General features: G+C 41.8%; 1 protein-coding gene across 12 annotated transcripts in view; it reads right to left on the reverse strand.

Annotated features, from left to right (window-relative positions):
- Positions 1–14,001, reverse strand: part of LOC134478811 (disks large homolog 5-like) — a 272,163-nt gene that overhangs the window by 196,919 nt on the left and 61,243 nt on the right. For 2 of the 12 annotated variants that reach the window (XR_010060141.1, XR_010060142.1), the window contains exons 3-6: positions 9,101–9,244; positions 8,708–8,874; positions 7,880–7,985; positions 984–1,132 (exon numbers count right to left, since the gene is read on the reverse strand). The exons of 5 other annotated variants lie outside the window; for them this stretch is intronic. Coding sequence is in view for 2 of the 7 variants with exons in the window: in XM_063278618.1 (XP_063134688.1) it covers positions 7,921–7,985; positions 8,708–8,874; positions 9,101–9,244 (376 nt within the window). In the remaining 5 variants the exon portion in view is untranslated. Of the gene's footprint in view, positions 1–983; positions 1,133–7,482; positions 7,986–8,707; positions 8,875–9,100; positions 9,245–14,001 lie in introns of those variants that run through there. 5 more of the 12 variants (XM_063278618.1, XM_063278620.1, XR_010060144.1 and 2 more) reach the window with 5 other exon arrangements.

Here is a 14,001-nt window from a genome sequence, read left to right on the forward strand (position 1 = left end):
AAACTTCTGCTGTTATGGGACGGCCTTCTAAAATTAAAACTGAGAATGGACCAACATATATTTCTTATCAATTTAAACAATTTTGTCTGCTCTTCCGGGAAAATGGCGACTCCTGCATGTGCTCCAGAGTTGCCGCCGGCTACGGAGCCTGCGACCGCCATGGGCCCTACTGAGGAACCCTGCCTGCCAGGCCAGCCTCAGCCCATGCGCAATGTGCTTGCTGCCCCGCGGCTTCGAGCCCCCAGTTCCTGAGGACTTGGGGCAGCAGAGTTTGGCAGAGCTGCAGGAGAGGTTGAGGCGCCAGGAGAGACTTTTGCGCAAAGAAAAATTCATTTGCAAATTGTCCGACAAAGGTAAACAGATCTCAGACACCACTGCCAAACTGAAAGCTGCCATTTCAGAAAGTGAAGCGGTCAGAGGGAGAACTGAACTACTTCATCCTGTTAGTGTTGACTGTAAGCTAAGGCATAAAGCAACCACAAGAGTTGATACCGACATAGACAAGGCCCAGAATTCTGACCTGATGCTTCATACTTCATCATTAGTTCCTGAATGTTCGTCAGTAGACATTGAATCATCTAAAACAACCTCAGAAACACAGGGACCTACACAGCTCACTCACAAAGGCAATGAAGAGACTTTGGAGACTGGCTGCACAGTGAATACCAGCCCGTCTGTCCGCATCACAACCCAGGCTCCCTCATCTGAAGTTAATGAACATCTCCCCCAGCATTCAAGTCAAGCGGAAGAGGTTTCCAGCAGCGTCGACAGTCTGTTTATCACTAAATTGCAAAAGATCACAACTGCAGACCAGACTGAACCCTCAGAAGAAAACATCAGCACTGAGAACTTTCCAGGACTGCAGAGTGAGACTCCTAAGAAGCCTCATTACATGACAGTGCTAGAAATTCGAGCTAGAAACCCAGTGCCTCCTCTTCATAAGTTTAAGACCAATGTGTTACCCACACAACAGAGTGACTCACCAAGTCATTGTCAGAGGGCTCAGTCTCCTGCTTCCTCAGAAGAGCAGTGAGGCAGGGCTAGGCAGCATCTTGATGATGTCACAGCAGCTGGCCTTCTTCTGCTCCATCCCCTGCCTGCACAGCTGTTCTCCATAGAAGAGTCGCTGGCTCTGCAGAAAGAGCAGAAGCAGAATTATGAGGAGATGCGGGCAAAGCTCGCAGCACAGAAACTAGCTGAGAGACTAATATTACAATGCAGAGCTACAATCCAGAAAGGGAGTCTTCAGGGAGATACCGAGAAGTGAGGGATGAAGATGATGCCCAGTCCTCGGACAAATGCTGAAAATGAGCGCTGGGAGATCCCGGGAGTTGACTCTTGAGATTACATTGTCTCATCAACTTCCTAACAAGTACCAAGACAGTGTCAGACCTTGTTGAGGGACAGCAGATTTTTAAGTTACACAAAGGTAGCTACAAAATAAGAACCCAGTTTGTCTTTCAGAAGATGATCTTCACATGCTTGAACAGTTCAATATTTGAACATTGGGTTTGGCCGTATTGTGTTACAGTTTTGCAGTATATTGTGCATTGGTCTGATATTTTTAGTGTGAATAGAACACACGTTTTCTTTAAGATATCTGCTTTTTCCTTCTTTGTATTCTTATCAGATAGCACTGCTTACACCCCTTCTGGTGAAATACTTTGTTATCCCAGGCACCTAAAGTGAATTAGGAAGGCCTGGTCCCCTCACTCGAGAAATGAGGGGAGCAGTCTAAAGAATGGTACTCATGCTTGCATGGACACGTTCCTGAGACGCTGGATGTGAAATGCCGCACACAACACTCGGGAACCACAACCACTGTGTCTGCTGCTCTGTCCTCTCTTGGGGCGACTGCTGTCACCTGTGATGAGGTTAAGGAGCACTTGGAAGAAGTGCTGGGTGGGGAGGGTCTTCTGAGCTGGTGTGGGGAGCTGCTCCTGGCTGCCCTAGGCTTGAACTCATTGCCATCTGGGATGATAGGTCCCTGTACAGGACACTCGTGCTTGGTAACGAAACCGGTGGTTTTCTAAGAGTTACAGTTGAATTGTCAGTATATTGCATTTTCCCTCGTTAAACCCACAGAGGTGTTTACAGGCTGCAGAAACCTCAGTCCTGTATGTGCACATTTGTGCTATTTAAAATGACTATATGATCATTTTCAGCAAAGATAACAATGTTATCAAAAAGGCCTTTGTCTATTATGTGGAACTTGTAAAGGAGAAATAAAATACCAATCAGAGCAAAAAAAAAAAAAAACCATTCTGTCAATGATATCATATTGTACATATTACTGGTATAGAATACCATCCACAAGGACAAGCTTTTGTTGAAAGAGTTCACCATACCCTGAAATGACAAATTATAAAATTAAAAAGGAAGAAAAGAGATGACCTTACACAGCCTGAATGGAGTTGGCATACCAGTCCCAGAGTAATATTGGCATAAGCATTATTTTTTATTAATCTTCTTAATTTACCACAAGGTGAAGTTATATGCAGAGCAGATAGACACTTTATTGGACTTCTCCCTGAAGGCATGGAACAGACAATATGGATAAAAATTGCCCAAGATGCTGAATGACAGGAAGGGATATTACTGTATGTAGGGGAGAGGATTTTGTCTCCTTACAGGATGGGGGACAATTCTGGTTACCCGGGAGACGGATCCAAGCACAGAATGATAAGAACTGCTCCCTACCCTCAGAGGAATCCAGTTAAACCAGCTACATTCTCTCCTGATGGATGTTCTCCGGAGATGAAGGAGGTGTCCTCCATTACTGAGGCCCTGGCTTCTCTTTGTGTCGCCAAACGACAACGGAGAAGGATCGATGCAGTGACAACCCCATTACCTAGGTGAAGTGATTAAGCACTGAAAGGAAAACTATGTTGTCTCCTACAGGAAAGTCCTTTACTGCTGAGCACGTATTTTTAGCAGTGTGTGCTTTACTCACGGTTTCTTCTGTTGCGGCCAATGCGAGTTATCAGGCTTATATTCCTTATCCACCTTTATTTGAACCTGCTACTTGGCGGGGAAACAGATGTGGTTTTATACACCACCCCAAGCATTTTATTATCTCTTTGGAATAATTTGGGGCTGGGGATTTAGCTCAGTGGTAGAGCGCTTGCCTAGCAAGTGCAAGGCCCTGGGTTCGGTCCCCAGCTCCGAAAAAAAAAAAGAAAAAAGAAAAAAAAAAATAATTGAGACCAGCAAGATCAATTCAGGAGTGAACTGGCTTGCTGAATATAAATGATAACTTAAAATGGCTGGGAAGTTCTTTATGGGGGCTGGGGATTTAGCTCAGTGGCAGAGCGCTTGCCTAGCAAGCGCAAGGCCCTGGGTTCGGTCCCCAGCTCCGAAAAAAAAGAACCAAAAAAAAAAAAAAAAAAAGAGAAAGAAAGGAATAATTTGACCTTTTGAATAGACGTGATGGAGCTTTGTATAATTTTCCTTATGCTGGATTAAAGATGCCTTTGTGTTTAGGAAAGAGACCAGGCCTACAAATGGGTTATTAAAATTGGCGATTACCAGGAATAACTGTTACAGGCTCCAGGATTGACAGCTTGGTCTATAACCAAAATTGGAATAACATTACATTTGTTAGCGAGCCAGTATATCCTACTTGTGCTTGGTTTACTTATGTAGGCTTAAAATATCTCCCATGCAATTGGAAATATTGCCCTGGCATGTTTGGAAAAATTATTCAAGATAAATGAATAAATTGGGGTCCTTATGGCCAATTATTAATACATGTTCAGAGTGGAATGTTACCACTTGTGATTTGTCAAATGTTACCAGGATGAACTGAGAGGAGAATGAACGCCTTAATGGATCCTTGCTGATGGAATGTGGAGATGGAGGCCTTGCTGATAACCGACTGACCTCTGTGGAAGATCCTACTGCGTTTCAAGCTCATTTGTGGAAGACTGTCACTGCATTAAAAGAAGGTGTGCTTGCTAATGGAAGCTTTTCTGGGCCTGCTCAATCTGCCTCTCAGTATAATTTTACAACATTTAAGAAAGAAAAGGTTACTACTTGTATTCCTATGCCATATTTCTTTTTAATAGGTAGATTTAATTTTGCTAATTGATTTGCTTATACTGCCATTAGTATTCATGTATTAATTCATCTATTCAGTTTAATATAAATCAATATTCTATTATGATACTCAGCAAAAATTATATGTATGGATGCCTGTTAATTTGGGACATCATTGGTCTCAAGATCCTCTTAATTATATGATTATTGAATTTTTTAATAATCTGCTGAGGAGAAGTAAAAGAATTATTGGAGTCATTGTAGCTACTACTTTAAGCCTTATTTCTGTTGCTACTTTGGCAGCGGTTTCCAGCACAGCATTAAAAACATCTATTGAGACAAAGCATTTTGTTGGAGACTGGCATAAAGATTCACATGAGTTATGGATAGAGCAAACTAAAATTGATACTAGACTTCAACATCAAGTAGATGTTTCAAAACAAACAGTAGAATGGTTGGGTCGAAAGATGTTACTTATTGAAAAATATGAGGATTTAAGATATGATTGAATTCCTACTACTTTTGTGTTAATAAATATATGGATAATGATACAGAACATGATTGGAAGTTAATTCAAGCCTATTTAGAAGGTAATGAAAGTGCTACAAAAGTAATTAATGCCTTGAAATACGATGCTCGAATGTCTTTTGGTAAACAGCTAGAAGATACTACCCCTATGGAAATAGCTAAATTATTGGCTGATCAATTGACAGGATTAGATCCCAAGGCTTGGTTTCAAAGGATTTTCCATAGCTTGGGAGGAGCTAGTTTTGCCATAATCTTATGTACATTATGTATTATGTTGCTTTATTTTTGCATGATTAAACCCCTACAAGGACTTTAGCTATGTTATGGAAAGTGTTTCTTTTAAAACAAAAGAAAAAAGAAGGAATTATTAAGACATAGAGATGCAGTTCCCAGGCAGGGTCAAGAAAGGCCTGGTGACAGATACAAGTAGGGGCTGGAATGCCACCCTGGAGAAGAAAATGTTTTTTCACTTGGCCTTAAGCTATCTTCTGCTGTGTCCTGTTTCTGTGGAAGTGGTTCTAACGCTCTCTCAGTAATGGTGAGTATATTTTGACTATAATAAGATAGGTGATTTGTTATATGAATATTTTGAGAAGAAGCCTTTGTTTATTCGTATTTCTTTGTTTAGTCTTCCCTCAGTTGTTCCTGGTATCCTGGAAATAATGATCTTATGGTATCTTGACAAAATGAAAATTGTAGTAATGCACATTCCCAGCTATATAGGGATTAATAAAGCTTGCAACTGTGTGCAGTTGCTTCTGCCTTTCCTCTGCACCCCCTGAGTCCTGGTGGTATGCGACCATACCTAGGGCCCCCAATTCACTAGACATTGACAATGGGTCACCCCACAAAAAAAAAAACAGAAGCATCTACCTTAGTTAAAAATGGATATTTTATTGAATGCACACACTAACACTGATTGATCACATCCATGTAACTACTAAAGCTTTTTCTGCTCTCTGTAGTGGTGAGGACGTCAAAATCTTACTGAAAACCATGCACACCCGGTTTAGGTTGTATTAAAGTAGCCCACGATTTCAGTGTTCCCTACAAGTTCCCATGGGACAGTAGTAGCATGAGTCTGAATGCACCTGGACACATTTCACTAGGGACTACACACACACACACACACACACACACACACACACACACACTTTACTGATATGGTGCACATTCTTTGCACACAAGGAAGAAAGTGAGCAGTAATGAAAACACACCAATAATGGAATTGATGGAGGGAGTTGTGGGGAAGCTGAGTCTTAGAGTTATATAAAGGCCCTATGCAGGCTCTCGTTTTGTTGAAAGAGAAATTTCAAGTGCAATGTGGTTCTTTATTTTCTTTCTCTAAAGCACAGAGGGCTATGGTGAAACATAGGGCTTTGAGTATATTTGGTAAGTACAGTCACACTGAATTAAATCCTAGGGCTGGAACCCTATTAATCTTCTACAGAATTACAGAGCAGCCTGGATGAAGACTCTCAGCTGAAGAGGTGGACATCTCAAGACAGGCACTGGACAATGTCTGTCAGACTTGACTGCAGACTGGAAATGTTTTACTATCTCATTGGAAAAGAAGGCCCCTCATACCACACTGTACTCTAAGGACAGTTTATTCAGGTTAGGCATGACATGAACTATTGTCTCATGTCACAGATGTCAGCACAAAGTATCCAAGGTGTTTATGCCAATGGTAGCATTAACAGAACAAAGCACACAGTGTCATGAAGACATAAATTATGAGTTTGTGTAGCAAGACCCTGGCCTCTTCCAGGTTCTTAGATAGTAACAGAGAACCTCAAATACTGTAGTGATGTGATAGTGTGGTGTAAATCTAGTTGCAACTAGCTTCTATTTTGACACAGATGACTCTTTTTGTGTCAGGTTCAGCTTATAATGAATGACTAGACCAAAGCATGAGAATAACCAAATACTACATTGCTTCTCTAGCTGCTGAGCTTTTAAAAGCCCTGGTGTGACAGCAAGCTTTTGTGGACATTGTGGATTGGTCCTTCTGTACTTTAACTCTCTGAGTCACCTCCACTCTCAGTCAGTTAGTTCAGTTCCATAAATTGGAAATCAGTCACCTGGAAAAAATACATTCTCAATACGATCCCAGATTCGACATGGAAAAACTGTAGCTTGAACTGTCCCACCTAGGTTCTGGGCTTGCACAGGCCTGCTCTCCAAAAGAAACCTGTGTTCACAGCTGCAGGCTGCATTCACTATGGATGCTCTTGAGGTTCCTCTCTAAACTGCTTTGATTAAAATAATTTTCATGCTAACAATCAAAAAAACTCATTATGCCAATCTGGCCTACAGGAAGCTAATTTCTATTCTGTATTTTATCAGATGTGCATAATACATATGGTCATCATCGATAATAGGTGAAAGATCTGCTCTAATATGGAAACTAAGTGATGCTGGAGGATGATCCTGACCCACAATGAGCAGTGGGAACACCAGAGCCCTGTAGGGATGCCTGGCAACCTAACACATTGAGCATGCACGGCTCAGTAAGTTACCTGTGAGTACACATCTCCTGAGATCTCTCTATTTAATTGGAGGTGACCTTGTCCACCTAATACAGCACCTCATGGGGAATAACAAAAGCCACCTGCAGGAGCTGTGGTGATGACTCACAGGTTAGAGCATCTGTGCTCTCTCAGAAGAACCACATGGACCCTAACAATTGGGTAAAGCATGTCAGTGATTACATCATAAAGGGTGTGTCAGAAAAACAGCCACATTATCCACACAAAAGACACTATCACACTGGGTGCCCCTTGGTGACTTTGAATTCACTTATTAGCCCAAGCTCCATGGAACATGCAGAGATACATCTCCAGCTGTCATTTCTAAGTCCACAGGAGGGGACAGAACCCTTGAGTAAGAAAGATGGTCTTAAGAGTCAAGAGATAGAATTCAATTTTTATTCATAACGAATACATTTTTACAACAAAACAGGATTAAAATGAATGAATAAAAATATGTAAAAATATTGGAAAGTGAAAAATAGTAACAACATATAAATATGAAACGACAAAAAGAAAACTTCAATTAAAATAATAACAAAAATATTTCTAAACCGCATAGTCTTCACAAACATTTAGAAGCACAGATGTATTGCTGTTTCTCCTCTAGCACACATAATGAAAGGCAGTCGCCCAAGTTGTCTCTCAAGTGGTGTTTTCTGAAGAAGAAAGTGAGTAAGACCTCAATCAGTCAGGCTGGCTTAGTGTTATATAAATTTAGGGTCTCCAAGAAATGACAAATTAACTCTGAGGAAGAATACTCATCCAAAAAATGTTGTTACCGTTCAGGATGTTTGTCATCAGGGACTCCTGAGAAAGCAACTTATTCTTCAGGAAGCTCTCTTACTGGTGTGTGTCCAATTCCAGCTCTCTTGCACTTTCTGAGACCTGGGAGAGGAAGGCAGTTTTTCAGACACTGATTTGGTGGGGAAATGCAAGCCAGCTCTCAGAATGCTGCCTTCTACCGCCTCAGTTCTATTGGACAGTCAACATGGACCTTTTAACTGATATCATTATTGCTAAATCTGTGGGCAGGGCAAAAATCTCCAGAGAGCCTACAGTAATGTGGGCTGCCAATATGGGACCCAGACTTATACCAGAGCAAACCAAGAACAGGGCAATGGGAAGAGACCTCATTGGGTTGTAGGAAGAAAGGAGACATCCATATGTCACCAAGGTTAAAGCCAATGACAAGTTCTAATTTGACATTTGCACTTGGTTCTTATTCCTGAAAGGTGCTTCCTACACAACAAGTCACATGACCACAGAGTGTCATTTGTCAAAGATCCAAGAACATGTTCAAAACTCTACATAGCATCCAATCTATCATGTGGATATGCAATAATGTGATATGTTATTGATCTGTCACCATTTCTATACTGCAGCTTCAAAAAGAGCAGCAAAATATACTTGCAAAATAATTCAGTTTCTGAAAAGTGGTTAACTTCCCAGAATACTTGTGCATAGGCAGAGCAATGAACAATTCCGTTACATGAGGTGGTTGGCTGGTTGGGAGTGTAAATTAGAAAGGTGGTAGGAGAAAGCAAAGATGAATCAAATTGGCAAATTTTATCAGATATTGTTAAACTAACACAGCTACTCGTCCCTACCTGATGATGGTGGGTCTGGACGTTGCTGGTCTTTATCTTTCTTGTTGAAGTCAACCAAATATTTCTGGTTCAGTGAACAATCAAGATGTACCTCCTTGCTCTCCTGTTTCAGTGGGACCAACTTCTTCCTACATGTGTTCTCCATCAGGAGCTGGCTGAGCAGGTTTCTGGAAATACATTCTGCATAGTAAGATAATGCTGCCCCTTTCTCTCATTACTACTCCTAAGTCCCACTAACTCTACCAGGTCCCAGGTACCCATGAAGACTTGATAAAATACATCTCAATACATATAATGCTGCTGCACAAACCAAAAAGAGTTGATTCAGGGAAGAATAAATTGTTTGTTTGGCCCAAGCACCAATTAGTGATAGCCTTTCTGACCAGGACTTACCTAGAGAAGGTAATCTCCTTCTTCAGCTTATGGTTGTTCTCATGGATCTCAGTGTTCTCCATCTCTAAGTTGTGCAGAATTGGTATGATCTCCTCCTCCATTCTCTCCAGATCTTCATATAATGGATTTGGCCTGAAATAGGGCCTGACCCCAAATGATAGAATCCAGTGAACATCAGCTTTTAGGAATATATGAACTCAGGGTGGGTCCTGTAATACCCCAGTCCTGGAAGGACACCTTCTGAATTCTACATATTGGGATCTTCTTCACCTTCAGAAACATGTTTTTGTGAGTCCAGGACACCAGAAGCTCGGCATCCAGATGGAGGGTTCCCTGGCTCCCTTTGTTCAATCAGGAGGAAATCTGCAGTCTAGCCAGTTAAGCTATCAAGAGCCTAGGCCACACCTCTCCATGCTCCCCCAACCCCAACAAACCCAGAATCCTGTGATTTCCTTTTTCCTGTTTTGATAACAGACCATATGTCAACAAAAAATTATACTCTGCACAAGGAATACAAATATACAGACAATTGTGGCCACATAGGCAAAGAACTGTGCTTTTGACGTTGGGGCTCCCAGAACAAAGCATTCACATCACCATGAAAGTGTTACAGGTAAATACTCAGGCCAAGATATAGACCCGTAGAATCCAAGTGTGCGGGGAAATATAAACATATAAAAGTTGTGCATATGCATTTGGATGTATACACACACAGACTCACAGACTGAGACACACCCACAAAAAAGAGAAAAGTAAACAGAGTCAGAGAAAGAGAAAAGCAAATATGGAAACAGAGAGCACTGTGAGAACCAGGAGAAATGCATGCACCATTGCTGTCTCAGAGGGCAAGACACACAGACAATAACAAACAGGCCTGAGCCTGAGACCTTCTAATCAAGCATTGAGATGAACAGTGTGGGACCAGGACCCTCAGGCTGCTGCCTGGATCTTCCAGCACTCAGTGCCCTGCCTATCATGTACAGAGACTCACCATAAACTCACTGCAATTACAATCTTGCAAAGCCACCAGCTGTCAAGGGCTTTCCAAATGCCCACTGGGAACTCATGCTCCCTGACTTTATCCCTGAATTCTTCATTCAGACCACAAATCCTGTGTTGTGGTTTGCCCTGGAGTTCTCTCTGAATTTGTAAAATAAAGGGAAGAGCTCGAGATTTGGGCAGAGGGAGGAGTCGGGAGCAAGAGGGGAGGAGTCAGGAGGGGGAGGAGTCAGGAGAGGGAAAGGAAAGAAGGGAGGAGAGAGTTGTTGTGGGAGAAGGAGAAGCTGGAGACCTGGCAAATAAAAGGTGCAAGGGATGAGGGATTTGGGAGCTAGGAATATGACAGTGTAGGGTGGATCTGCCCAATCTAGACACTAGATGGTTTTCATATTAATTGAGTTGTGTTTTCTTTGTACTGGCCGATTCGGGTTGGAGAGGGAAGTGCAACAGACTGCAACAAAATGGCGCCCAACGTATCGATTAGAACTCAACTAACCTGAGATAAAAGTTTACTTCCCTCTCACCCCCAGAATAGGGCTCTGATAGAGATCTAGGCAGGAGAACTGGTGGATTGGGAGTTGACTGGGTCTGAGGGGTCTACGGAGAACTGCAGAGAGGCTCCCTGCCCTAAACCCCAGACAGAGAGCTACAGCCGAGGGCATCATCTAGAATCGAGGAAAGGGATAGGAGAACCTAGAGCACAACTGCCCTGTGAGGGAGTTTTCTGGCCGGCACATTGAACAGGATTCCTGAGATCACCACAAGACCTAGCAAAGCCGGAGACAACCCAAAGAGGCCCCTCCCCTTTGATGTAAGAGAGATATATATAACCTTTTGATACTTAAAGATGAGAAACACAATGAATATCTTTTGGGCCTTATGGAATGATATTTTGAATGGTCTGACGGTTGTGAATTTTGAGGAAATAGACACTTTATCATTTACCGGTATTGCAATATTCATTCTTCTGATTTACTATATCTTCTCAAAAGACAGGGCCCTAAATAGCAAATTTCTAGCCTTAGAAAAGAAATTACAAGTAATGCTAGAACAGAATTTTCTGAAATTCATAGATGACTCTGAACAACAGAGAGATAAGCTTAAGTCTTGGCAACAGGAGCTAGAAGAGACGCTAGAAAAAAGAATTCGACAACTCATAGATCAAATTGAACAGCAGGGATATAGAGATAGAATCTAGAAGCAAAGTCTAGAGGATAACTTACTAAAACTAGCAAATCAAAATAAGGCAGAGGCTGCAATATCAGAATTACAACATAAAGAGAAGCTAAGATTATGGAAGCAGGGCTTAGAACAGAAGATACAGGTAATTATGGAACAACATGAACAACAGAAAGAAAATTAAGTCTTGGCAATGTAGCCTAGAAGGAACACTAGAATTGAAGACAAAGGAAATTATAGATCAGAATAAGAGACAAAAGATGAAAATGAAGGTGGTAGACAGGAACTAGAAAGGATGTTAGAACAGACATACAACAGCTCACAGGTCATACTGAACAGCAGAGAGAAAGTAATGAGGTTTGGAAGCAAGACTTGGAGAATAACTTTTTAAAATTAATCAATCAAAAGATAATGGATAGCAGATTATTAGAAGTACAATATAAAGAAAAATTCAAAGTGTGGAAGCAAAGCCTTGAACAGAGAATTCAGGAACTCAAGGAACAGGAGGAAAGACAGAAGGAGAGATATGAAGCATGGGTACAGACTTTAAGAGAGGAATTTAAAATTACAACTAAAGAAAAAACTCAGGTAGAGACAGAAGATAAAATTAGGGAAAGCCAACCTAAGGTTATTAGGAAACAAACTTTAGTCTATCCAGTTAGTGTACAACAAAGGCCTCCAGACGATGATCATCCATAGGGTTATGAAGAATTTGAATGGCAACCCATGGATGTGTTAGAATTGAGGAAATTTAAGGAAAGCGTAACTAATTTTGGAAGCATTCACCATTTGTAAAACAAATCTTGATTTCTTGGGCTATTAAAAATAGAGTAATCCCCCAAGACTGGAAAGATATGGTAAGAGCAATTCTAGAGTCTGCTGAAAATTTACAATGGATTTCGTGGTGGAGAGAAGTGAGGGAGATAGCACGACAAAATAGAGCTAGAGGCAGAGAGATTTCCACAGATCAACTGCTTGGTGAAGGCCGCTTTGCTGAAGTAGAGGTGCAGGCTGTATATGATGAAGAAACTCTGGCATGGTGTCGATTGTCAGCCTTAAAGGCCTGGGACAAAGTTGCAGAATCAGGGAAAAGACTTGAAACATTCACTCAAGTCATACAAGGTCCTAAAGAAACCTTCCCTGACTCTTTACAAAGGCTTACCTCAGCTGTGGAAAGGAGTGTACCAGATTCAGCGGCAAGAAAGGCGATAATTGAGTCTTTAGCCTTTGAAAATGCAAATACCGAATGCAGGGAAGTAATCAGACCACTAAAGGCGAGGTCCGCACCAATAGATGAGTGGATTAGATATACAGCTATTGTTGGATCTTGTTCTCCTGATACCACTGTGATAGGAGAAGCTGCCACTGGGCAGCTAGAGATGACCCAAGATTTCAAATGTTTTAATTGTGGTGAGCAGGGTCATCTCAGATATTACTGCAAGAAAAACCAAAGTAATACCAAAAGGGGGACTATGCCTCCTGGAATGTGTCAAAGATGTGGCAGAGGTGAACATTTGACTAAGGAATGTAGAGCAATAACAGACAGATGGGGCCACATCCTGCCAAAAAACTCCCAGGGGGGCCTCTCGCAGGCCCCAATGCCAGGCAGGGAGAGTTCTCTTCCTCAGAACAATTAAATGGCACGACTTCAAAAATAGATGTTCTGGGACCAGAGGAGGCTGAGGGAAGTCCTATGGACAATTCCAAAAGCCTCAAAGGGAGCGAAAAACGAATATTTTGGCAAACGTCTATAGAGGACCAAAGGCCAAAACTAAAAATACTGGTAAACAATATTGAAATTGAAGGAATGGTTGACACTGGAGCAGATGTCACCATCATATCTCCAAAATCTTGGCCCACTAAGGAGTTGGCCACTTCAAGGAGTGGATATGCAGTTTCAAGGTGTTGGCACTTTATCCCAAATAAAACAAAGCACCAGGTGGCTTAAATGTATAGGACCAGAAGGTCAGGTAGGAAAATTAAGGCCATACGTGGCTGATATAGCCATTAACTTATGGGGAAGAGATCTACTACAGCAGTGGAAAACTCAAATTAATATCCCCTCAGTTTCAGGGTCTGGCCCTGAAATTCATCAGGCTCCTAATAAAAACTTTAAATCAGTCAGGGAATGTTATCAAGGACAGTTAGAGACTGTTCAAGCTGTCCATAAGCAAGATACAGCAGAGGCTGACAATTTAGTGCTACCCCAAGGAGCCACTGCTGTTAAGACAACAACAGCCTTGCCACTAAGGCGGCTGACTGACCAACCCATCTGGAATGATCAGTGGTCTATGACAAAAGAAAAACTACAGGCATTAGAACAGCTAGTCCAGGAGCAGCTGGAGGCTCAGCATATAGAGGAGTCCACCAGCCCTTGGAATTCTCCAGTATTTGTCATTAAAAAAAGGTCTGGCAAATGGAGGGTGTTGACAGATCTCAGAGCAATTAAGATTATTCAGCCGATCGGTTCCCTGCAGCCTGGGATCCCACTGCCTTCTTTGCTGCCTAAGGAGTGGCCTATTATAGTGATTGACTTAAAAGATTGTTTTTTCACTATTCCTCTACATGAAGGCGATAAGGAAAGGTTTGCCTTTTCAGTGCCTACCCTCAATAGAGGTCGCCCCATAAAAGGATATCAATGGAAAGTCCTGCCACAAGGAATGTTGAATAGCCCTACCTTGTGTTAATATTTTGTACAGCAGCCATTGGAGATGATTCGCAAA

The sequence above is a fragment of the Rattus norvegicus genome, chromosome 19, assembly GCF_036323735.1.
Source record: "Rattus norvegicus strain BN/NHsdMcwi chromosome 19, GRCr8, whole genome shotgun sequence".
Taxonomy (NCBI): Eukaryota; Metazoa; Chordata; class Mammalia; order Rodentia; family Muridae; genus Rattus; species Rattus norvegicus.